Source organism: Lepisma saccharinum, chromosome 24 (genome assembly GCF_977018435.1).
Source record: "Lepisma saccharinum chromosome 24, izLepSacc3.1, whole genome shotgun sequence".
In the NCBI taxonomy this organism is placed as follows: domain Eukaryota; kingdom Metazoa; phylum Arthropoda; class Insecta; order Zygentoma; family Lepismatidae; genus Lepisma; species Lepisma saccharinum.
In genome coordinates this window covers 36,659,928-36,686,868 of record NC_139252.1, presented here as the reverse complement: position 1 = coordinate 36,686,868, position 26,941 = coordinate 36,659,928, and the positions used below count along the sequence as shown (strand labels likewise).

The window sequence follows — 26,941 nt, the reverse complement described above, 5'->3', positions numbered from 1 at the left end:
AACACTATCTCCTTCAAAACATCAAACGTTCCCACACGCCATATAGGCTGCGTATTACCAGTGTCTGCAGACATATGCGTTCGCTTAGCATAAGTAGCAGTGCGCTTGTCTTAATTATTTTAAAAACCGTGAAATGTATGGTGCAAAGTTCGATCCTTGCAGTGCAATATGGCTAGGAGTGACAGCGAATAGGGAGCGTCGTGGTGGGGCAATTGCTCTTCCACTGTGTCCTCGCTCGATGACTTAAGAGGGAGGTGGAGTTTGGCGAAGGTCGCCGTGGAAAGTGCTTAAATTTAACATGGGCTTTTTTGCATTTTGTTGAATATAACGTTTTAGGACAAAAATTTGCCGGAAAACACACAGTAGATGTGAACTTACTTTATGCAACTTTGAGTACATGACACATTTATGCAATTTCAGTTCGATAAATGTGCACAAATTCCATTATTTTTTTTCAATTTCCCATAAGGAAATACGTAAATATGAACAGAATGGTTATAGGATTTGTGGGCAGCACCAACGAAAATGGCCATTATGATGCATACTAACGTAATGCTCAATCCTTTTACGACTAAGCTGGGGAGGGCTTTCTTTCAAAAGTCACTTGCACAGCCCAAAATGATTGTTTAAAAATGTCATATTATCGACGTCGAAAGATACGGCCGCTTCAGCCGAATTTCATTCATCATAGTTCGCCACTTGGCCATTAGATGTCTCTGTTCGAATTGCCTCAGGCTGACTGAGGGCTAGTTCGCGCGGGTGTTTGAATCCTCTGCACAGCTGGGTTCCGTCCCCTCGTCAGAAGGTCCCGTAGCTGTCACAGCTTGATTTATTGCCTCTTTCCCAGGCAAGAAACCAAGAAAGCAGGAAGGCCATGAGTTTGTGTATGTTTGAGTGTAGAGGCAGAGCATATTTACCGTGAATTGGAACCAGTGACACAGTAACTTTATCTCGAACCATACCGCGAAGGACGTATTTAGGGGGTCCAGGTGTCCCAACCTCCTCCCGAAAGACTTACCAAGTACAAAAATTAAATAATGAAAATAATGAGATCATAAAATAACTTCAATTAAGTAATGAAAATAAGGTTGTTTAATCGCAAATTGTTTATTTCCACAAAAATATTGGTAAGCAATACGACTTTGAATGACAGTACCAAAGAAGATTTATGCAAGAATTATTACTACTTATAATAACATGCAAAATATTACCAGGAATTTTACTTTCGTCAACTGAAAGTAACATTTTTTCATACTCAATAAATATTATATTCTTTATTTATTTGACACTAATTTCCTTGCCAGGGCAGTTTCTATTTTTTACAAATTTTGCCGACCTTAACTACACGTAAGCTAGATAATGAATACGTGATATTATCACAAACTCATCCAAACTTCAACACATTGACCAATTTTCCCTACACAGGTATACATTCCATTATAGACTAGCTGTTGTGTCAACTAAGCAAGCTGATTGACAGGTTACTTCTGAAGTACGAAAATATCTTGCCAGCTGGGGGAGGGCAGCGTGCATACTTTCTGTCGCCTATGAGTTTGTGTTGATTTTCCAGGATTTACCTGGAAGAAAAGTCAGTTTCTGTAAAAGTTTCAGAGAACCATATCGCTGCCCAAACTTCATTGGAGTAAGAAAAGGATTATAGAAGATGAATGTAGATTTTTCAAGTGAAATGCTTACTTTTGTTGTGAAGTGAATACTGAAAAGCGCAGAAATTGTGTACCCTGATAAAGTAAATTCATTCAGAAGTATTTCCTTATCACGAAATAAATTTGCCATAATCTGTGGCGGAGTGGTTAGCGCAACCCGTTGCGACACCAGAGGTTGCGGGTTCGAATCCTGGCCTGAGCATGGGTTTTCTTTGTATGTGTCCCTTCATCAATTTCATCATATCATTACTCATCCTCAACGTCGCCATTAGGCAAACGTGGCAGAAAAGCAACGCTAATAAAAAAAATCAGAAATACAGTTGGAGAGGATTTATGACTTAGTCGATGAACAATTGAAAGCGAAAATTGTTCGTGTTGTTGCCTTTTCGCTCACAATATGCGAAATTACGGACGTCTGTGAGCTAGCTCGGTTAGCTCCCTTCATTCGTGGATGCGATTCTTATCTTGATATGACAGTAAAACTTCTTGAATGATTCCTCCCCGTGACACAAGAGTTGATATTTTGAAGGAAGTGGAAGCCATTTTGCAAAGTTACAGTCTTTCGTTATATTAAAACTTTTTAATAAAGTTATAATTTGTCCTTCCCAACTTCTCAGGAATACCAGGAATGACAGGAATATTTGTCCACAGTAAAAATACTACGTGTTTCAAGACTTCAGAGGGTGCGAAGGGCAATAATCTCTGCTCCCTTTTCTTTTGATGATGCGTGTGCAAGTCCTGACTTCGAATGGAACTTATTTAATTGCAGTGCAACTCGTAAAGGTGGGCTATCCTTGATTTTTCTTATATCTCTCATAGCAATATCTTCGAATAAGCTATTTTGCTGTAGAAATTTTATTAATTTTGGTTGCACTTGCCTTGGTGAAAAGTTGTTTTCCATAATGAAGATTAATGAAACAGCCGAATGATCAAGAATTACTGACAAAACATTTGTTGTCTGCATTAAGAGTTTCATGCTAACAAAAAAACTTATTGCAGACTTTTGAGAAGCTTGTTAAAAAAAAAAAGCAGTGAAATCTGTGCGAAACGAAACTATAATTGCAAACAAACAGTTACAATTGTAACCAATTTATACTCTAAAGTAACATGTAAAATTCTATAACCATGAAAAAATATGGGGGGGAGGTCTATATAATTTACATATCGATGCTGCAATAATAATCACTGGAATCCCCCCCCCCATTGGGTCGAACCACTTAGTTCTGGATTTTAAGGTGTTGGGGTTCTAGATGTGTGGCCCGGATAGTTTTGACATTATCGTTATGCGGCCCTACTCACGAATTGAGTTTGACATTGCTGGTCTATAGGACCTGTTGAGGAGATATATGTGTGTGTGTCATAGAACATCACTACTTCCAAACAAACTTGATGTAGCTCTAACAGAAACATCTGTTTTTGGAGTGGAACGATTACGAAAAGGTTTACACTGGCCTCCCCGATGGTGCAGTGGTAGCATCGTCGCCTTGTAATCAAGGGGTTCAAGGTTCGATACCCGGTGGAGGCACATAGTGGTTCGGATTCCACTTTAAACTGTAGGTCCAGTCCCGCTTAGCCTTACTGTGCATAAAGTGGACTTAAAACACTAAATCAATCAACCAACAAAAAGGTTTACTGTTTCTTTGCAAATCTTCAATTAATGTAAAATTTAGTATAAAAACATAATTTTTGCTGACTTTCTAACTTGAGATTTAAAGACAAATTATTACTTCGAATTCTTCATTAACAATAACAAAAGTGATATAAAATATTGGATAAAATTCTTGCCTTCGCTGAGAATCAAATTAGAGATGTACAGGTTAGAAAAATGGAGGGAGAATTTCCTGGCGTCTTCCCCTTCTTGTACAATAACTTGTAATGTACTGAGAAATTCATCTTCAGGGGTTCTATTCCCCACTTTTTCGCCCTTAGATGGCAGCTGCTGATAAGGGATGAGCCTTTCCCCCCGAAATAAAATTCTGGCTACGGGCCTGCTGTTCTGCATCGTGACTGTATGGTCCGATGCATCAGGCTTTGAGCTCCGTCTACGAGACGCGCGCAGGTTCGAGTCTCTTAGGGGAAACGTATCAACTTTTCTCCTGAGATTTCGGCCTGTGTATAGGACCGGTTGCCACCCACCATCGTGAGGAGATTGGGAAGCTATGAATGAGTCACGGAAACCTATAACAAAGATTAGGGGTTCGTCGTGCTGACCACACAACTGGTTGGACTGGAAGTGAGGCCGGCAGTCTGTAGGTGGGCTCTGGCCCTCAGGGGCTGTAGCACCACGGGTTTACTTACATATATTGGCGTAGCCATGTGTGGGTCCACACAGGCTCGGCCTCTCCTCGAAATTCTGTCACTTTTTTTTGACCAATTCACTGGGATTTTTTTAAGAGTACTTTGTAACACGTATAGTGCTGATCTTGAAGAACATACTATAATTAGTTGGACTGAAATTTCACTTGGGAAGCAATCAATTAACATTGGGAAAAATCACAATAGGAGAGAGCAACTAATGTAATGCAGGAACTTGGCCGATTAGTCGGCCCCGTGGCGGAGTATTTCTCTCATTTCGCTACGACGCCAGTGGTCCCGGGTTCGAATCAGGTCTGGGCATACGTGTCCTTCGTGAGCTTCTCTTCATCGATTACATCATATCATCATTAGCCAAGAGTGGCAGAAAGGCGAAGTAAAATAAACTAAATCAATCAACCTTGGCCGATTAATACTGCTGTGTACTCCAACGATGAGAACTGTGCAAAGGGACTTAATTCAGATCATAACAAAGAAAACTACTTTTGTAAGTAAACTATTGTTTCCCGACATCTTTGTTACTACTGTACATTTTGTTACATTGTTTTGTCCGTCTTTCTCCTTTTCAGTTTCTCCATATGTTGCATGTCTACGTTTCCTCTTTTTAAATTCCAGGTAGTTTCGCTCCTGCCCATCTCTAATAGGGACTCGATTCGTTAATAGTTGAAATAATAATTGTTACTAATTCTTGCCTTACTATTATCATTATTATTATATATCGATTTTGTATAAAAAAAACAACCCCTTCAAAAAAAAAAAAATACTTTCTTTCAACTGATATTCTCTACCTCCTTCTTTACTCTCAATTGATAATTCCAACCTCAACAAGAAAATTCAACATAATTATAGTAGCCACTGTAATCAACCAAATTTATTCAATCAAAACTTCAGGGATGAAGGTTCTGTCTCGGGAGCCTGCCACTTCTCGCTCCATGCAAGAGTCAGCCAGCAAGCAGTGAAATGCGAATTGCTTTGCCAGTGGAGAAATTTTAGCCTCCGAAACCAAAATGAAAAGAAACAGGTGGGTGTTCTTTTCCTGGAAACCTCACTGCGGGAGTCACGCGGAGGGGAGGGGGTGGTGAAGGGAGGAAGGTTCTCTTCCTAGTCCTCTGATATGTCGCTAGGTGTGTCTATATCGCATCGGGCCAGGAAACTACTTTCATGCCAACCTCCAGGCCACTCTTAAGCCTTGTCTACCAAGAAACAGTAAACTGTCCTTACCCCCCCCCCCCAATAACTGCAACACTCGGGCACGGGATTTCATCAACTAAAAAAATAAATCACTATAGATAACATTGAGCAAAGACCAATCAAGGGACACACACGACTAGCATTAGACTAGAACCAAGAATCTAATGAGATAAGGTGTACGAGCTAAGCCCAGGATAAAAACTCCTTTTGACAAAAATATATCGAGCACACTTTTGAGTTCTTATAGTTAGAGTATTAGTAATTTCACGTGATTGGGTTTGTGTATTCAACTCAATTTCGCGAAACAAATTCAGCTGTAATTTTTACTAGTATTGCCAATACAGGACACTGGAGTAATCCACCGTTTAATGTAACATATATAGCAGTAAATATATACAGTGACAAACATTAGAACATCACATTTTGCATATCTTCACGATATTTTGAATTAACGAATTGCATACATATGTAAAAAGTTTTAAACTATATGCAATAGTTATTTTATTTTCAATTGTCAAATCTTAAAATACTTAATTTTTACTCAACATTGCTGTGTTTGGGTGTCGAAAAGGAAAAGTAGGAGATTTCAATATTTGAACACATCGTGAAACCTTCGGATTTTGTTACGTAGCTCCCTGCTGATCAGCTAGGATGCGGGTGCGAGTTGCAAGAACAGCCCATGGAACTTCCTGGCAAAAACATCTGTTACGGGTTGCTGAGGTGTTCTGGACTGAAGTGAGAATGGAGCATAAAAACAAGTTCAGTTTTCGAGCAACGGCACCTATTTTGATCTATGGAAAAGGGCCCTGGTGCTGGGAACTGCACAAATGTTAAATATATGCAAGTAACCTGGGGGACTAAAGCATTATAGTAGGCGAAATAGTATAGCTTTCGTGCCCCAAAGGCCAGCCAAGGAAAAGGCGAACGAGATATGAACGGGCTGTGAAAAGTCAAGAAAAATAAACTAAGTGCTCCGAAAGCAGGAGTAACTAAGCAGATAAATCTGGTATATCTGAAAATAGGGCACCAAAAAGCCTGCTATCATGGGGGTGGTAGTCCCGAAACAATACAACAATTGTGAAAAAGGAAATTCTGCAATTAATAAAATCACACCTAAAAAAGCATAAAAAGTGGCAAGTGTGACAGTTTTTGTTTTAATTCCACTTTATGCTCACAGGCTATTCGGGACTGAATTTACATTTTAAGTGGAATCCAAACAGCTATGTGCCTCCACCTGGGGCCTCTCGATTACAAGTCTACGACGTTACCTAACGGCATCGGGGAGGCCCGAGACTATGTTTAATATCCAGATATAAGATGTGAGGATGATATGGGGCACGTCAAATGTATTCTAGAAGCACAAAGTCAAAGTGGCAATTCTTGGATTCATAGTTAAAAACTAGTGAATGAAATTGATTTTATAGTAAATGCGAATAAATGACATTATCTAGCGTCTTGGAAGGATAACTTGCACAGGTACACTCCATAATTTCCAATTCTACCAAAATAATTATCCCAAGCACAAGTCTTGATAAAAAGATTGGCTGCTCCGTTAACAGTCATAAGGATCGTAAAATTGCGCACCATTCGCCTAATCTCAACGACGTTAAACATTTATGAAATGGATAGGAGGGCGAGAGAAACTACAAGTAAATCGAAAGCTTATTTGTAAGACAACTGCGGGGTGAATGAGTAAATATTTTGGTGCGATTTCACTATAAACATTGTAAATTATGCAGAGACTATTGAAGCAAGTCGTCAAAGGGTATGCCACGAATATAACATGTTTCTACTTGCAGTGTATTAGCTATATCTCATTTTACTAGTGCTCTCAGGATATCAAGACTAATTTAATTTTCGATTTACAATTTTTCGTAATACTTTCACATTGTATTATAATCCATAATATTGAAGTTTTTAATGTGTCTTCACTTAAAATGCATGCAACAAGCTTCGAAATGAAAATTTCGTACCTCTCCGAATATTTACAAGAGTCACTATTTCATTACTAATAACGCAGGACAGATAAAACATTGAAAATACAGACACGTGGCAATCCTAACTTTTCCATGAAAGTCAAACTTTCGAAGAAATCTAATTTGAATTTACGGGAAGTGAGCAATCATTACGTTACATAAACAGAAATCTTCCTATCACTATTTATCCAATGGTGTATGCAATATCGCGGCCCGAAAGTTCAGATATAATAGTAGCATATATCAAATCTAAATGCTGGCAAACTTTGTACTCCAATTGCTAGAGTTGTGCAGTTGATTTCAAAGACAAAATCTAGGACATTTCCACTTTGACATGAAAAACGTTTTAAATCCATTCATTTTACAGATAATGACACAAACATGAGATTTACAAAATATCTCGGCGATATTTGTTTCGGTTCTCGAGAAACACTCCTTCAAACACCGCTGAAATTTACCTCGTACGTCACGGATTTGAAAACGTCCTCTCCACAGACAGGAGGTGCTCTGACGTCATCACTTAGAAATGCGTGGAGGCGGGACTTCTGCTCGTCCCGACAACTTAGCATGAACCGCGGAAGCGACAGAAAATTCACTTGCTACTGTGTAAAACAAGTATCGTACAACTTCCAGTGCAAAAATCTGTGCTCCATTTCTTGGAGATGAATTATGCCCTAGCAGTATAGTAGTATTTACTATAATTCAGCCACTCGGTAGAGGGTTTTCCCATTAGGGTGACAAAGCAAACCTTGTAACAGTCAATGGCTGAACACGTGAACAGCCTTGCTCATTGCGAATACATAGGTTAGTTCTGACTGGCAAGAACTTAATGTTATAGGAATGCCTTTTCTGGAATTACAGTTATTTTCGTCATAATTTTTTCTTCACAAATTTTAAGATAATACTTTTAGAACACACTGGTTTACACGCCAATTTCTGCAATATAAGAGGTGATACGGTATAAAAAGGTACGGTGAGTTTTTCAATTTCCTGCAGTAAATGACAGTTTTCTTCAGTTAATATATATAGCAAATTTTTGTATTTAGCCTACTTTTACGTCGCTTTTCTGTTCACTTTGTTTAACCGCAACAATGAGAACGCATGGTTAATTTATTATAAATTATTTATTAATTATCATCTCTAACATCACATTTCTTCCCACTTTTGGCTAATCGCTACAATGAAAATGAAGAACTACAAGCCGTATTCGAAGTCGGGGTGCAGGAATACACCCCCCCCCACACACACACACACACACACTACCACCAACTGAGTATCACCCAACCTGCCATGATAAGAGACGAACTTTTTCTTCTGTCCCATCTCATTTCGAAAACATTCACTTGTCCCATCTCCTTTTATGAGACGAAACGGAACATGCCTCGTCTTGTGAGCAACACTAACATTAACAATAGAAGCATCCCCCTAGCTGTCCCCAAAGTCTCGAGCAAACATCCTCCCATGTAACAATTTCCAGTTCAATGAAATGTCACTCACAAGGAAACAGTCATGCCCAGGTCGAGAGTCAAACCTGAACATGCGACTTCCTCAGATAAATCATGAATTTTGTGTATAATCATTACAACGCCAGTTCAATCCTGGTAATTCTGAATCTGCAGTTTGGTTTGCATATATAAGCAGGATAATATTTAGTTTTCGAGGGCTGTACCGTCGAAACGAGGAGTCAAAAAAAATAATAAGAGATTTTTTTGTATTTATAATGATAAGCCTTTGCATACGTTGTTAATTCTATATTTTTCTAGACTTGAGACGAGAACGAGAATTGCCCTCCCAAACCGAGACGGATGTTTATAAATTGAGACGAGACTGTCAATGAGACATTTACAAATAAACACGAGACAGACATTTAAAACTCAACGAGAACGAGACCAAGGCTGCCATGTCTCGTCTCGATAGGATCCTTAGTGGTGAAGTTGTGAACCAACCAATTAATGCGTTCGGGGTAACGAGATGGGGCGGCTTTTTTCGCAGTACAAAATTCAAAATAATTATATCGTACTATTTCAGTATGGGGATATTGTTATACACATGGGCGTATATATAGTTCACGGGGGGGAGGGATGGATCAACTTTTGGTATGATTAGGGTTGCTTTATTTCGTAAGTGAAAATCCAGGACACTGCTGGCCGGAAGCTTGTTGGGGAGCATGGGGGGAGGGGATGTTGGACCCGACAAAGTTGTGTGTTTGTAGTCACGAAGTCATGCTACTTAGTATTGATACTTTTCTGTTCATCTTGTGTCACTACGTTTCTACGAACCAAATTTCTTTAATATGATTCGAGGGGGAAAAATAACTGATTTGACAGTCTTAATGCAGTTTCTTATCGCAGAAATTCCGAAACTATCAGGAAATTGCAGATATTGGTCTGCAGTCCCATCTGGTGTGTGGAATTACGAAATTTCCTTCCCATCCGTATCCCGTCCTATACGTCTTATTTAACAGAATGAAATAAGTCCGAAGGATTTTTTTTTATGAAGAAACGGAAAGAACAAGGAAACTGGTAATTTTAGTGAACCAAAAAAAAAAAAGAGGGGGTTGGACCCGTTGAATCTCCCTTAAATACGCCCATGGTTACACACATTATTTCCTTGTAATAATTATACGTACATAAACTAAGTATAGATATGTACTGTGCAACTAATGTAATCTTCTCAGTGTATTTTCTCTTATCTGCACAAACATATTTGATCATAATTTGCGCAACAGAAATGGAACACAAACTGAAATTGCTTTATGGAAAAGAATTAAATAGGCTTTATAAATAAAGTGAAGAATGTGAAAATTCCTATCTTGCACTACATAGGTTACGGTAAATATCGATAAATATAAGTTTAAAAATTATTTTTGAATGTCTGGTCAACAACCAATTTTATAAGCAATATTTTTCGTATGGACTGACAACACACATGCAACTGAACCCTTCCATTTACCTTGCACGTGAGCAGCACGGATATTTCATAGAAGAACGATCATTACAAAGCATAGCTTTCCTTTCTCCTATCGCTCCTCCTTCCAGTATTTAAATCGGTACAGATTTGTGAAACTGCTGCACGTGTTCGCTCACCGTGGGCTACCCATCCGGAACTGGACGCTCGAAGCAGACGACAAACGAGCTCTCCCTAAGTAGTGACGTAGTAACATGGCGACGGCGTGTTTTCAGCGCAACGCTAGCCTCGCAACTTTGGAAGTCTCGTTTCTGCCTTAAACTGGACGCAGAGAAACGCGAGAACTTGCAGGGGTCATTTTTCCAGGGTGTCGTTTTTAAAATTGTTGTAAAAAAAATTGAGTGGAAATGTCCATTACCCCATTGCACAGCAGAGCTCAACTGAATGGTAGAGTCCGTCGTGACTTGGATAGTGACCACAGGGATGTAGAGGGCTCTGTAGTCGATAGAGGCACCGTAGAACTGACAAACTAAACTTTCCGTATCCGGAAAACGCCTGAAACTATTTATGTCACTTTCCATATTCCTACTTCCTTATTAGCTTTTTTTTTTTTTTCACGGAAATCTATATTTTCGACGTATGAAGTAAGTTTTGTTAGTTTCTTTTTCCCTTCGGTAACACGCTAAATGGCGGTCACAGTTTCACTACCGTAGTCTGCATGCAGAGTTTCCACCCCATTCCACCCAAAAATACGTACATAGCCCCACGAACCATTGACGCATAGCCCCACGAACCATTTCCGGTAAGGTTAGGTTAGGTTGGGTCACGTTTAGGTTAGAATAGTTAAAAATTGGTTTAGAAAAAATGCGTAGCCCACGAACAATTTGCGGAAACTTACCTTCTTCAGTTATAAAAACACGTGTTTGGAAACACTGACCTCACACACAGGCAACATCTGGCTGGAAGGAAATTGATGCAACAGCTTTCGTGCATCGGTCACACACTTATATCGAAAAATACACTATTTACCGGCAAAATTCAATGAACGATGCGAGAAAACACTTCCCCGAACTTCCACAAGTCTAATGAAACTGCATTCGGTTAAGTAATTTCTCCTGTAAATTTTAGGAAATCAGTTTTCCGGATACTGAAAGTTTACCTAGTTCTCTTAGCTTAAATACGCGTACATTTGCAATTTATGCTAAAGGAACAAAACCTAACAACGTAGGCACTCCACGTTTCACGCAAGGTTTGTGTTGTGCGATAAGGGGAGACAGACCTAAGACAGTCGTGGGGTTATTAGTGCGACTCGCAATAAAAATTGATATATTGGTGTTTTAAGTCCACATTATGCACAGTAAGGCTAATCAGGCCTGGACCTAAGAATTAACCTCACTTTTCATTTTCAGTCTTATCTTTTGCGACTGTCCATGTTTTATTGTCGGTAATAGGTTCTCTTAAATTCTGTTTCGCATGTCTTCACGCTTGTAGGCTACATTAGCTCTGCATTTTCCTCTTCCCATAATCTACCCTTCCATTTCCTTGTTCGCTGTTGACTCGCCTTTTCTAGGTTTCCCTATTTCTATCATTTCATCTCAGCCTTCCTGAGAACCAGGCGTTCTTGGTTCGATATAAGGTGGACGCATAAAATGGTTTGCATCCCACTATAAACTAAGTCCATTCGCGATTAACTTCGGATCTTGCAAGTGACTTAAAACTCCGTCTCTCCCTCCATCCTTTCTTTCAATCTTCGTTAATATTTATCCATGTTTCTTTGCTTTCAATTATCCTTCCCTGCCATTTCTTTGTGCCGACCTCCGTGCCCAAGTGGTTATCACTACGCGCTACGCTGTCTAATCGAATCTCTGCCCTTGCATGATTGTCATTGCAACTGTCTACATTACCCAATATCATTGTTGCGATTAGACAATCGTGGAAGAAAAGCGACGCTAAATAATCAGATTAAGATCCTTCTGATTTTTACCTCGCCTCATCTCTTTTCAACTATCAACTTAAAAGCTTAGACTAAACATACAAAGTTATGTGAACTAATAGATACAATCAAGAGCCAGTCTAACTCATCAACTCAAACAATCCGTTCACCTTCGTGAAGGTAAAAAAATAAAATCTCATCTCAATATGTCAAACCTATGAATATAGAAAGAGCAGAAAGGTCAGTTCAGTACTACAGAGCGAATATTTAAAAATCATGTGACTTATTAAAAACTGCATAAAGATAAAACTGTGCGAAATGAAAATGATACGTCAAAAACTGTCTGTAAAATAATTCGAACTGTTATCTGTGAGCCCAACATGAGCTATAATATTAAAACAAAAATTCAGTAGGCAGAACCATCAAATACCCGTATAAATTGCTATAAATATGATCAGTACGGGAGAAAATTATAATGATTGACGTATGTTGACAAAACCGCATAATGCTGCATTTCCAAACTATCATATGCAAGGAATGATTGAGTGAAGCATATATAGTGTGCATTAGCAACTTGAAAGCCTGCCACACTAGCAAACTTAATCACATTGCTTAATGTAATCGCTTGATCTTTTCATTGTAGACTGGCTGGCTGACATTGTAAACTGAAAGACATTTTGGGTGAAATGCACCAAAGTTTTTCCAATTTTATGCACATAGGCTAATCGGGACTGGACCTACAGTTTCAAGTAGTATTCGAACCAATATTTGCTTTCACCGGGTATGGTCTTGGGATTCCTTGATTACAAGACGAATGTACAGTCACGGACACTGCCGGCTTGCAACTATTCCATTGAAAGTCAATGTATTCATTACAAGCCGGCAGTGTCAGTGATTGTACATTTCTAGTTCTGAGACACACTAATGTAGCCCAGTTTATAAAATTTATTTCAGTTCCACAAATATAATATTCTATACTAAACAACTGCCGAACGCAAGATGTCATCCTTTTGGAACATTATTCTCCTTCTGACAATGTGCGTGTTATTGACGAGTCAAAAGCTAGGTAAGTAAATAGCATACACAAAGTTTAAATGCCTCAAAACTACGGTAAAATCTATTATTAATACATGGTTAAATCTTTTAAATTAAAGTGATTAATTTTTGACATCGTAAAGTATGCAATACAGATTGAGATCCATTGTGCAACTGATGAAATGTCAAAATTATTCATAGATGTGAATTCAGAAGTTCAATTAAGATTTTTTGACTTGTTCCTCTAATACGTACAAGACCAAGTGAAAAAAATGTACTGAAATAATTAGATATTCTTTTAGTGTCATCTTTGTTTTTCTTCTAGATTCATGGTGGTTAAGCGCGTGGTTAACTAATCCAGATTCTAGCGCCTCTCCGTCGAAACTTCACAACCAATTTAATTTCAAATATTGAAATTGATAAGTTTGGATCCCGTTCCACACGAAAAACTAATTATGGTTATGTCCAGGGAACTGATATGTAATTCCATATTTATGTATGAAGCTGACATCAGTTATATTTTGTATTTTCTTTGCTCATCATGGCATGTACACTCGAAAAATTCAGTTTTTATTTTCCATATTTGTACATATTAGGTTTTTGGATCTTATTTGACATGTTAGTTATTTTTATTTAGTTATTCCATATTTCAGAACATTTCTGAACATATCCACAGAAAACTAAATGAATCATATCGATTGATGCACCAGAATGCATCGATTGATGCACTAAAGTGTGTTGTGGCTTCTTCAAAGAATCATTCACATTTGATGCATTTGGGTGCATTTTTGTATGTCGTGAAAAACACCAAAGTGCATCATTTGATTCAAGTGAGGATTTCTTTAAGTCGAGACATTGTGAGTAACGATCAGAAGTTAGACACGTGGAACGATTCACTACATTTCCTCTGAAATCCATGCATTTGATAAACTAAGTGCCCAATAAGATTAGGAGAGTGGCTAAATGATAAGACTCCAATTTTGGGGATTACTGGTTCAGATCTCGAGACGAGTTATATTGTGAGGTTTCTATGATCAGCTACTCCAGACTAACACCTAAGCAGCACACACAAAAAAGTCCACGTACGCTTTCAGCCAAGTGTCTCCCGTAGCATTCTTGATAACATTCTAATCAGGTGTTCCTGCTATAATTCCAAGACAGTGTTGCCAAATGAGCATATTAAAAATAACTAAAAATTGAAAAGCAAAGATTAAAAAACTATGTTCATCTCTAGAAAAAGTGTGAGGTAGAAATTTGTTTAGTGCATACACACACTCTGAGGCGAGAATGACTTTAGAACCAAAACATTATCTGTTAAAGTAAAGTTAAAGATGTTTGACCATCTGTACACAAAGCAATATTGTAGTCATCAGACCACACTAACTTCATATTTTGAAGACTCAAATTATAAATATCTGACTACCCTGTCAAAATTTCGGGCAATGCGCTACGGAGACCCAGTGGGAGACCGGGTTCGACCCTAGATTCTCAGGTGGGAACTTTACAGGAATTTCCATGGGTTTGTGTATTCAACTCCATTTTGCATAGAATTGCCAATAAGGGACACTGAACGAGAGTAAAATCCATCGATTATAAACTAATACGCAAATACACTAAGTCACAGTAAATATATACTGTGACTTAGTAATATTAGGACATCATATTTGCATTTCTTCAGGATCACTGTTCAGTTGTCAAATATCAAAATACTTTACTTTTTAAACATTGTGTTCGAGTGTCAAAAGAAGGCCACTTTAATATTTGAACACATCGTGAATGCTTTCGGTTCCCATTTTGTCGGCCAGCTAGAATGCCGGGTACAACAGCCCATGCAACTGCTTGATCACAGCTGTTACATTGTAGCATTGTCTCTGGACTGAAGCAAGAGAAATGGGGCACAAAACAGCAACGGTACTTATTGTAATTAAAGGAAAGGAACCCTCGTACAGGGAAACTGCACAAATGTTAAATATGTGCAAGTACCGTGGGAACCATAAACCATTATGAAAGGGAAAACAACATTTCATGCCTGAAGGCCCGTGAAGGTAAATAGGCGAACTATATTAACCGGTCCGTGATATAAAAATTAAGAAAACCCAAAGAATGTTCCGAAAGGAAGAGTAACTTCGAGGAGATGTTAAGCTTTGTATAGCCGAAAATAAGGCACCGACTGCCCATAAAGAGCCTACTATCATGGAAGATAGTCCGAAAACAATCCCACAATTGTTGTAAAAAAGGAAATTCTGCAATTCATAACATCACCTGGAAAAGCTCAAAAAGTGACACGAAAGTGATTTTAGCAGATCAGAAGTTTGAGTTACTATTAAGTCCACTTTATGCACACAGGCTAATCGGGACTGAACTTAGTCTGTGGGATCCACTAGGAACCGAACCTGGGACCTCTAGTCGAAGAGAGTTATCAAACTATCGAGGAGGCCCGAGAGTATAAGATTTTCAGATCGGATGCAAGGAGGATATTGTACATGTTAAATATATTCTAAAAGTATACAACAAAACCAAAGTTGGGGAAATTTACTTTGCACAACTTTTACAGGAATGCTGAAAAAATGGTTCAGAATAATTTCCAATTCATCCAAAATAATTATCCCTAGCACAAGTCGTGATGACTAAGTGACTGTTCCGTTAACTGTCATATGGATCGGAAAACTGCGCCCTATTCGGCTAATCTCAACCCTCATTTATAAGAGCTGGATAAAAAGGTGTGAGAAAAAGTACAATTTAATCGAAAGCTGATTTACAAGACAACTGCGGGGTGAATGGGTAAATATTTGGCGAGATTTCACCACAAACATTGTAGAGTTTTTGCCAAGACTATTGAAGCAAGTCGTCAAAGAGTATGCAACAAGTAATAACAGTATTTGCAGTGTCATTAACCATCTCTAATTTTACAATGTTCGAATATTACGGTGATCGAGATAAAGACTAATTTTGATTTCGGACTAAATTACATTTCGTAATACATGCACATGTTATTGTAGTGCATAGATTTTTTTTAATGTCTCTTGACTTAAAATGTGTAACAAGCCTCGAAATTGAAATTTCATACTTTTCCGAATATTTAGGAGTCACTATTACATTACTAATCACTAGGGAGAGGAAGTTGATGAAATGTCATCTTTTTTCTGACATCTCTGACACGATGCTCATTAAACACACAATATTACACTTCGTCTAGAACCCAAAAAAGGTAATTTTAAGTGCATTTGACAATTTTCAGGTAATTTCCCCCGATTTTCGGCATATTTCGCAATATTCTGTGTATTGTTTAGTCATATTTTGTCAATTCTTTCGTTTTGGTAATATTCTTGAGTATTCACCAAGGTAAAATTTCTCTCTCTCAGGATTGCAATTTACGAGCAAAAGAAATTCTGAACTGGTGACAGTCTGATGTGTCCGGGGAAACCACCAGGTGTCCGTCTGGGGCAAACTCAAATTTAAGATCAGATAAGGAGATTGCATTTTGTTTAATTTCCTTTTCATTTAAATTTTTAATCCGAAACTAAAATTTAATAGTCATCTTTTAGTACATTCTATAGGTCATATACCTATATTTTTTAGGTCATCAACTTCCGCTCCCTACTAATAACCTAGGACAAATAAAATATTGAACACAGATGTGTGGCAAACCTAATTTTCCCATGCAAGTCAAACTTTTGAACAAAATTAATTCAATTTGAACTTACCGGAAGTGAGTAATCATTACGTTACATAAACAAATCTTCCAATTAGAAAACAAATCATGATTATCAACGGAGTATACACAATTACGGCCAGGGAGTTCAGCTATGACATGCGAAATCTAAATTCTTTTTAAGTTCGTACAGCAATCTCAAAGTTGTGCAGTCAAATCTACCCAACAATAAGACCAGGAGACCACTTACCCCATTGTACAGCAGAACTCACTAAATGGCAGTGTCCATCGTGCCCTGCAACGTGAACACACGGCTGGAAGAGGGCGCCATGGACTGAACAGAAACAAAACTTGATTCGTCCAGGTCGAAGTTTAAACTAAGAGTATCGGGTCTCCCTTATCGCAGAACGCAATACCAGCATAAATAGTGTATTTATGTTAAAGGAACCAAACCTAACATTATCGTAGGCCAGAGGCGTCTCCTGAACGCATGCGTCAATTGTGGGGGGAAAAGGACAGCTTGCTCTGCGACGACAGTAATGAGTATTTCTACATTATAATTTCTTCATATAGGAGAAGTATTTATTTTACACGAGAGCGCTCAACTAAGCTTATATTACAAGTACATTTCTTGGATCTGAAGTGACGCATGAGTCAATTGTGGGAAGTTTGAGAAGAATTATTACTTTCTTTCACTTCAAATCCAAGAAATGTAATATAAGCTTAGTTGAGCTCTCTCGTGTAAAATACTTCTATATGCTGAAATTAGAATGTAGAAATGCTCATTAATGTCGTCGCTGAGCAAGCTGTCCTTTTCCCACAATTGACGCATGCGTAGCATGCACCGTATGCGTTCAGGAGACTCCTCTGCCGTAGGCACTCCGTGTCTGACGTCAGAACACAAGGTTGGTGTCGCGTTGTGCGATAAGGGAGAGACCCAAGGTATCGTAAGGTTTTGTAGATACTAGTTTGCTCTAAAAAAATCAGTTTCGCGTGTCTTCACACACATAGGCTACACCATGTGCATTTCTCTCCCCATAATTATCTTTCCCTTCTATTGTTCTCTCGCTGTTTTCTCTTTTCTACATTTCAATCTTGCCATTATGTATACCGCGTTTGTTAGAACCTGTCCCCTTTCCCGCGCTAGCGATCGCTCGACAGTTTCGGTGCCAATGAGAAACGAGGAAACAATCGTCTGCTGGGCAGCGAGGAGCGAATGGGAGCCAGAAGAGAAGCGCTTACGTAGACGCTGTTGCGACGTTGCGTATTTTAATTGGCTGCCTGGCTTTGACTTTCTCCAGCACGGAGAAAAGCCAGCGAACAGCTAGCGCGGGAACCGGGACAGGTAACAAACGCGGTATAGTGGTAACCTATAATCAAGGTGTCCTGTGTTCGATATCCGGTGGACGCTTATAATGGTTTGCAGCCCACTAAACTGTAGGTCCAGAAACTTAAATTCTGACCTTGCAAGTGGACTGTGCATGAAGTGTAATCAAATCAACTCCTCTCCATCCAGCATTTATTTCTTTACTTTGTTAATATTTATTGACGTATGTTCCTTTCGATAACCCCACCCTGGCATTTCTTCCTGCTCCGTATCGACCTTCGTGCCCGAGTGGTATTCTCGACGCGTTATGCTGTGTGCCGGATTCGAATCCCTGCCTGTGCATGGTTTATTCTCTGAGTGTCGCTTCATATCACCCCTCCTCATCGCCGCGATTAGGTAAAAGTTGAAGAAAATATACGCTAAGCAAAAATTAAATTAATATATTTCTGTCTTCCCTTCCCCCCTCTATCTTTCCCCCTCTTTATTAAATTAGAAACCTGTCGACATACAAAGTTATGAACTAAAAGATACGATCTACAACCAGTCTAACAATCCGCTCACAATTACACCTTCGTGAAGGTAAAAATATATATTAAAAATCTCGTCTTAAAGATCCACGTTTTGCACAGAAAAGCTAATCGGGACTGGACCTACAGTTTAATGTGGGATTGGAATCAGTATGTTCTTCAAACTGGTATAGATCCCGATTTAGAGTTCTATGAAAGACTACTTTAGTGCCGTTTATAAAATTATTTCAGTTCCATAAATATATTCTATACGAAACAACTTACGACCGCAAGATGGCATCCTTTTGGAACATTATTCTGCTTCCGACATTGTGCGTGTTATTGAGCAGCCAAAAGTAAAGTAAATGCATACACAAAGCTTTTCTAAAAACTCCGGTAAAATATATTGTTATTATGTGCTTAAATTAGCTTTAACTTACAATTATTCATTTTTGACATCGTAAAGTATGCAACACAGATTGAGATGCATTGTGCAACTGAAAATTTCTATTCATAGACTAACTCAGAAGTTCAATTAACAAATTTGATTCATGTTCCTCTAGTACGTACAAGAGCAAATCAAATAAATTTGTACTGAAATAATTAAGATATTCTTTGTTATCTGTATTTCTCTAGATTCATAGTGGTAAGTAGTGCGTGATTAATGAATATTCTAGCGCCTCACCCTCAAAACTTAACCAAATTGAAATTGATAAGCTTTGATCCCGTCCCCCACGAAAAACTAATTATGGTATGTCCAGGGAACGGATTTATATGTCCTGGAAGGGGGTGGGCGCACCCCTCTGGAAAATTAAAGTCCATCTGAAAATTATATATTTCACACAATTTCATTTCAGCCACAGCGTTGAAGGAACATAATTTCAGACTGATATAGTGCTTTTTGAGGGGGTCATCACTATTGGAAAAATATTCCTCCTTTGCCCCCACTGGAAAGAACTTACCTTGCTTGCCCCTCCCTGGAAAAAATCCTGCGGACGTCCATTGTAAATACATATTTATGTATGAAGCTGAATTCAGTTATATTTTGTATTATCTTCGCGCATAATGGCATGCAGACAAAAAATCAGTTTTTTGTTTTCCATATTTGTACATATATTACGTTTTTGGCTCATTTTAGTTATTTTTATTTAGTTCTCCATATTTCAGATCATTTCTCAACATATACTCCATATTCGCGCAATAACATCCCCGTGTGACCGAAAGAGCTGGGAGAGTTTCTTGCGAATAACTGAATTTGAAACACTTCCATTACTTCTTGCCATATTGATATCAATATAAAACCATCCTAAGAGGAGACCTAAGACAAAATTTTGGTTTTTTTTTCGGAACAAAATTAAAATCCATTTTGTGTTAATTTAAGCGTTCTGTATATTATGTAGATCGTGCAGTCATTTTATTAACAAGGTCGATTTTCACAATTTTTAGTCCATATTTTCCATAGTTTGGTAAAAATAATCAAATTTGTTTATATATTTTGCACATTTTTACTACATATAAATCAGTTCCCTGGATATGTCTCAAGTTTATTTCTTGTTTATTTACTGGTTCAGATATAGAGATCAGGCATATTGTGAGATTTCTGTGCTCTGTGTACCCTTTTACCCAAAAGTGCCTCCCTTAGCATTCTTGATAACATTCTAATCAGGTTTTCCTTTCCTGTAATAATCCCAGGACAGTGTTGCCAAATTAGCTTATTAAAAATAAGAAATAAAAATGGAAAAGTCGCAAGAAACTATTCTAGAACAGGAGTTTCCAACTGGCGGCCCGCGATGTCTTTCTTTGCGGCCCGCGAAGTCAGTTTTCAAAATACATTTTATGTATTTTTTATTAAAATACGTTCTATTTATGATTTCCTTAAACAACTGGCGTTTATAACATCACAGGTCATCTGAAGGAACTGAACTTTAATCTGCAGTGAAGAAACCAGCTTGTGTCAGATTTAATGTGAAACAAATGGATTTCGTAATAAAGTGAAGATTTTCAACGTTACTTCGGAGAGGAATAACCTGGTCCATTTTCCAAGCTGTCGGCGGCTAGCAGATGAAGAAACACTGGAGTTATCTGAATTCAGTGTAAATATTAAATAAATAATGGATGAGTGACTCCAGATTTAAAGATTTTGAAGAACTTAAAAGCAGCATCCAGCTATTTATCAATCCTCTTGGCGTTAGCTTCTCTTCAACTTCAATTGTATGATTTAAGGCGATGCGTTCCTTCAAACTGGCAAGAAAAGGTCCGAGGTTTTCAAATACCTTTCAAAGAAACTATTTCCAAACCTTGGTAGTTTTGGGCAAACTTCCGATGTTCGGCAGCACATCACGTGTGAAAGTGTTTTTTCTTCAATGAAGTTCATCAAGAACCGCTACAGAAGCCGCCTGGTAGATTCTTCACTGCTTCACCTTCTGAGACTTTCAAATACAGAAATTCAAGTGGACATTCCAACTTTAATAAAAGCAGATCGGCCTCAATTTTCACATCGAACACATACTATGAAGGATTCTTATTTGTATGGTGTGTTTTTCATTTCTTTCAATTCATCCATAAGTATTTGGTTTTGGTGAAAATTCTAATTATGCAATTTTCATTTGTGATTCCATTGTTTTTATTGCCTCATTTTAGAAATTTAGGTCATGCGAAAGAACTACATTTTCAGTACAGTATTTACAATTTTTGTAATTTTTAATCCCCCACACAAAAAAAATGTGGCCCGCCAATCAACTGCTGGATATAATTTTGGCTCTGACCTTTTGAAGTTTGAAACCACTGTTCTAGAACGCTAAAGAGTGAAGAGTGATTCAATTTTATTCTTCCCACCGGAATCAAACCTCTGCTTTTCAAGTTCTGATGCAAGTTTGTTTCTTGGGGGATACTAAGCCCGATATTTATAGGACCTACCCGATGGCCTAATGGTGACGTCATTGCCTTATCGAGGGAGTCCCGAGTTAGATATCATGTAGAGGCACATGCTGGTTCGGATCCCACATCAATCTAAGACTATGCAGCGGGATCAACTCCATCTGATGTTTCAAGAGGAAACAATTTCCCCATCCTTCCGGAATTTGACAACTTTAAAACACCATGAGGCAGAAATCTACTTTTCTCGCTCTATATGAATTTTCATTTTGCGCACTTATGTTAATCTATGTAACTTCCTTTTCATTTACTAGGAATTTTCGAAAAAGTTGGCAAAAATTAAATTTCTATATTTAGAGCTAATTTTGCCTTGTGAAGCTACATCGTTCATTCTTTATCTTTGCAGCTCAAAATTATAAGCAGTGTTCTAACTCTGACCTAGAAGAATGTTTGATGATGGGGTACGCCGATTGTGCAATATTTAATGGAATGTTGAAGTGTATTAACAGTGGCGCAACCCCAGGGGGGACATTGCCTCCCCAAACCTTTGACGGGAATGAGATGTAGGGGCAGCGGGCAAACATTGACGGCCAAGTGTACCTGTATGGGGGCAATTTGCGCCCACAACTTCAAATTTTATGATGTTACCACTACACCATCGGGGAGGCACAAAAGTTGTAAAAAAGAGAATGCATTGGCGTCCCGTGAAATTATTTGCGTCCTATTAAATCAATATTGACTTCAGCCTGGAAAAACATTTGATCCAAAAATGTTCATGCTCGCTTCGCTCAAAATATGTAATTGTTCTCTAATGCATTTTAAATTTACAGACAGAAATAAGACTTGTCTTAATTGATTTTGTCTTAAATGCATGAACAATTGTTTTGAGGAAAGGAAGCCTATACATTTGAGAGAATTTATGTAAATTTTGCTGTTTGTTTATTGCGAGATTGATGAATTTGTTGTGTAATGTATGTAAATAATGTATGTTGTATTAAAGAAACTTTGAATACGCACACAATTTAGTGTCCACGTCGCTCCATGTTGCATATTTGTGAAAAATATATCGTCCATGAAAGTTATAATGTAAAAAGTAATTATATTTGGAATGCATTTATCAAGCATTCATTTTCTGTTTTTAAAAAATAGTTTGTGTGCTTGTTTTCCATTATTAATGTGAAATTGAACGTGTTGAAAAAATAATTCAAATAGTTTGTTCGAACACAAATGCTTTAGCACCAACTTCTACCCCCTTTATGTATAATTTACGAGGGTATTAACGTATTTGATCAGTGGCGTCGCTAGGCCCTTTTTGGCCCCAATCCCTCGATAAGCCCCCCCAATTTTTAGCTATTATTACATACAGTATTTCGATAAAACATATTTGAACAATTGTTAATGCAGGAACATACCTCTAGATACATATTCTGGGAAAGAATCGTTTCGTTGTAACATAGTTTTTTTTAAACCACGATCTTACATCTGACACACCATGTCTTTAGCTGGCAACTGCAAACGATCACAGTCATTTGTTCTATTTTCACAACGGTTGCTACGCTAGGAAACGGTAGTGGTGCGTTTTGTGTTACGGAGTTTGTGACATTGTGTGTTTGTTATCAAAGCTTTTTGTGACATTTACTGTTGTTCGTACAACAATGGACAAATTTATTATTCGAAGTAAGTGCCTGAAATCGGAAGCTTTAAGCGAATGCAGCACAGCCACAGATTGTCTCGATGAAGATAAGGTACCTGCTTCAACTGCACCAACTGAATCGGAAACATGTCCTCCCACTCCAAGTCCATCTACAAAAGAAGTCGAGAGGTTCATCACTTCAGATTTAGGCAGTAAAAGCGAAGGGCCTAAACAACCGTTTCTTTCCAGATTTCCAGGTAGTGTTTTCGGTAACCAGAATAGGTGTTTTAATGAAGTGTGGTACAAAAGTTTCCGGTGGATTGAGTACAGTGTTAATCACGATGCAGCCTTTTGTTTTCCCTGTAGACATTCGTAGGCCAGACAGGTAAGGCAGATCCTGCATTTACAAGTATCGGTGTTCGTAACTGAGAAAAGGCTATAGAAAATTTAAAGATCACGAGAAATGTGATTCTCATGCAGGCGCGACTCTTGCATTATTTTCCTGGGGGTTCACCGAAGTCATATGACACATACTCAGTTTCCGCAAATAGATTTTTTACAAAGGGATGGGGAGGGGGCTTAAAAGATTGGTACATATTTTTTTCATAGAATGAGGTTTCATAGTAGAGGTGTGCGTATAAAATTAGGGCTAAATTGTACATCTATGAAAGAAATTTCGGGTTTTATGGACGTCATAGACGTCCTCAGGATTTGTTCCAGGGATTGTGTTATTGATAATTTTGCAAGAAATTCGAACCGCAGAGTACAGCTGATACATAAAGACATAGTTCACCAACATTAGAAAGACAGGACAAGAATATCCATCTGTTTTCATAAAAATTAATGCAGTAAGTCTATGTTAGTTTTAATTCCTTATGTTTGTTATATGTAGGTGTCTTATTAATCACTTTGCTATTTTCAAACATTAAAAATATTTACAATAGTAGTAAGTCATGTTCTGGTTGCAGCCCCCCCAAAGCAGATGGCCTAGCGACGCCACTGTATTTGATACTACTATTACTACTACTACTAATAATAATATTGGTTCCGGGTTCGAATCCCGGCTTGGGCATGGATGTTTGCGAGTGTCCATTCATTAATTTCATCATATCATCACTCATCCCATTTTTGGGAATTAGCCAAAAGTGGCACATAAAGCGAAGTAAAATAAAGCAAATCAATAATAAGAATGTTATAATAACATTATTATTAGCATTGTTATTGGCATTATTATTATTATTGGTACGTTTATCCTGCTACTTGCCCCCCCTCCGACAAAAAATCGTGTGAAAATAGTTCGTATTCTATCGACCTTATATGGTTACCATGCATTACTTGAAAAAAAAAAAAAAAATTGGTATTGATATTTTAGTCTGTTTTTTTTTATGTAAGATTGTTCGTAATACCATGGTAACCGCTCTCCCAACATTTTATATGTCTGCAAAGGCATACCTGCCGGTGGTTAGGTAACTGCTCCTTGGATTTATGGAAAATTTCAAAGGTATGACTCATTGCACCAAACAAACACCTTTGTCAAGCGCCGTATTTCACCTTATGATTAAAACTTAATGTTTTCGTAGTTAAGGCTCGTTAAGTTTAAATCTCAGCATAAATACACTACATTTAGCATAACAATGAAAGGATTTAGTGTGACGTCAGAAGACTAAATACGGCGCTTGACCAAGGTGGTGCGATAAACTAACAAAATTCCAAATTCAGATCCTAAGGAGCAATATTTTTTTTTTTTTGCATCTCCTATTTAACGTCTTTTCTCCCACTCTTTGCTAATAGCAAGGGATGAGTAATGATTAGATTAAACTGATGAAGGAATATAAACACTCAAGCCAAACCGGGCTTCGAACCGGAACTTCGGTGGATGTATCTAAAATCTACCAACCGGCAACCAAGCAGGTTTGAAGTGACATTGACAAATTGAAAACTACATTAAACCGGAAATTTAGATTTTTGAGGAAGTCCATTTTACGCGCAGAAAGTTTAATCGGGACTAGATCTAGGGTTTAAGGTGGGATTCGAACCACCAAGTGGGTATCGAACCGGGGATCCTTTCATCAAGGCGACGATGTAATCATTTCATCGGGGGAAGACTAATATTTAAGACAAAATTTATTGTCTATATTTTAAGTTTTAATGCATATTGACATTTTTAGTTCTACATATAAATCCACCCCTGTAGTATTCTAATCAATAATATGGATTACTCAATATTTACACAACTATTCATATATAGCATACCTAAGTTGAGTGGAAACTGAGCTTTGGATTTGAACCCGCTGTGTAATTCTTGGAAGAAAAAGTTCGTAATCTAGGCATGATATCAATTGCTCTATAACATGAAGTCTTGAATCTTGGGAAAGTGATTGTTTACGAAATCCACCACTTAGCGCGTTATTACTGCAGATTATAGTTTTTGCGCATTATACAGTACTTTGCTAGGTATTTTCATATATTTCGTCTAACAATTATTCATAATTATTCCTCTGTTCAGACTTTATAGCAATTTCCACTAGTGCGGAGTTTCAAAACTTAAATCTTTACATTAAAAAATTCAACACAGAAAAGTGAAATTTTGTGATTATTTATCCAGCTTTAGCTCGGATTCTCTATTATGGTGCATTAGATACTTAACATAGGCGAGATCTACACAGGTCTGTCGATGTTTGCTACTCTGCTGGTAGAGTGGGACTCAGAAGTATTGACAAGCAAATTTTCTAACACCATGTTTATTCCGTTTTATGCAGCAAGAGCTTCAAGGATTTAAACAACTCCAAACACGTTTTTGACAACCTCTTCACCAGCACACTTCAAAATTCATAAGTAGAATGCAAGAGAAAAAGTGAAAAATTATAATGGACAATTTGCCAACAAATACCTGTGCATCCCACTGTACCAGAGCTACATATGTTGCCACATAGAAGTATTTCTGTTCCGAATGTATTCAAAGTTTAGTAGATACAATTTCTGTTTAGATATTGAAGTAAAATTTCCTTTAAGACATGTGAAATTAGGGGGAGGGGCATTGCCTTGTACCTAGCACTTGACTTCACTAACCAACAAGAAACTTTAAAATCTAATTAGGCATTAGAAACAATCAAAATAGTCAATATTAAAAGTTAACTTCCCGTGGCGTCACATTATTGCATTCGTTAAAATATAAAAAGTATAAATTCAACAATTTGATTACAAATATAAGTGTATCCTACTACAATAGAATTGCACTATGTTAGGAACAAATTCCTTTTATCGTATCGTATGAATAATTGTTAGATAGCATTTTCTAAGACTATAGTAATGGTTACCTAAGCCAGAGCATTGCTAATGCTTCTCTCCTAGACACGTTAATCTCTAGACAATTAATGCACGATTGTTTTTACGATTGAATAACGAATGCTGAGATTATGTGTACTCAAGCATGAAGCTCTTGAATTTTTTTGTTACGAGTTCCACATTTTGAAGGAGAGTTGCTTGAAATGCACATCTCTAGAGAAAGTGAGGTAGAAATTGTCCTAGTGTATATACATATTCAGAGGTGAGAACGTTAGCTATTAGACTATAAGGATCCGAAATTTTGGAGCTAGGTTAATTGTGAAACTCATTTCAATTGACTTTTCAGAACTAAACAGTTATCTAATCACATTGTATTTGTGTTAAAGTTAAGTTTATGACCATCTAATACAAACAATACTGTTATTAGACCTAATAGCTTATTTTTTTAAAAAAACTTTCAATTATATATGTGCAAGTTCTCAAAAATTTCGGGGTAAAATGCAACAGTGACCCAGTCGAGAGGGTCTGATGCCAATCTGGTTCGATTCCCTGGATTCTCGCATGGAATTATTCCAGGAAGGCTCTGGGTTTCGCCCAGCCAGCCTCCAAGGGATACCATTAGGTTTCAACATGTCTTGATTTGCA

At 37.8% G+C, this 26,941-nt stretch overlaps 2 protein-coding genes across 6 annotated transcripts in view; one reads left to right on the top strand and one right to left on the bottom strand.

Moving 5' to 3' along the window:
- LOC145978038 (chorion peroxidase-like) overlaps window positions 1–26,941 on the bottom strand; it is a 78,407-nt gene that overhangs the window by 46,568 nt on the left and 4,898 nt on the right. The window contains exon 1 of one of the 2 annotated variants that reach the window (XM_083110434.1): window positions 10,470–10,556. The exons of the other annotated variant lie outside the window; for it this stretch is intronic. Within the exon in view, the coding sequence (XP_082966560.1) occupies window positions 10,470–10,474 (5 nt within the window). The 5' untranslated portion in view covers window positions 10,475–10,556. Of the gene's footprint in view, window positions 1–10,469; window positions 10,557–26,941 lie in introns of those variants that run through there. 2 annotated transcript variants of the gene reach the window in all.
- LOC145978040 (uncharacterized) overlaps window positions 23,230–26,941 on the top strand; it is a 49,343-nt gene continuing 45,631 nt past the window's right edge. For 2 of the 4 annotated variants that reach the window (XM_083110437.1, XM_083110438.1), the window contains exon 1: window positions 26,483–26,558. In XM_083110437.1, the coding sequence (XP_082966563.1) occupies window positions 26,500–26,558 (59 nt within the window). In that variant the 5' untranslated portion in view covers window positions 26,483–26,499. Of the gene's footprint in view, window positions 23,397–26,482; window positions 26,608–26,941 lie in introns of those variants that run through there. The other 2 variants (XM_083110436.1, XR_014440648.1) reach the window with 2 other exon arrangements.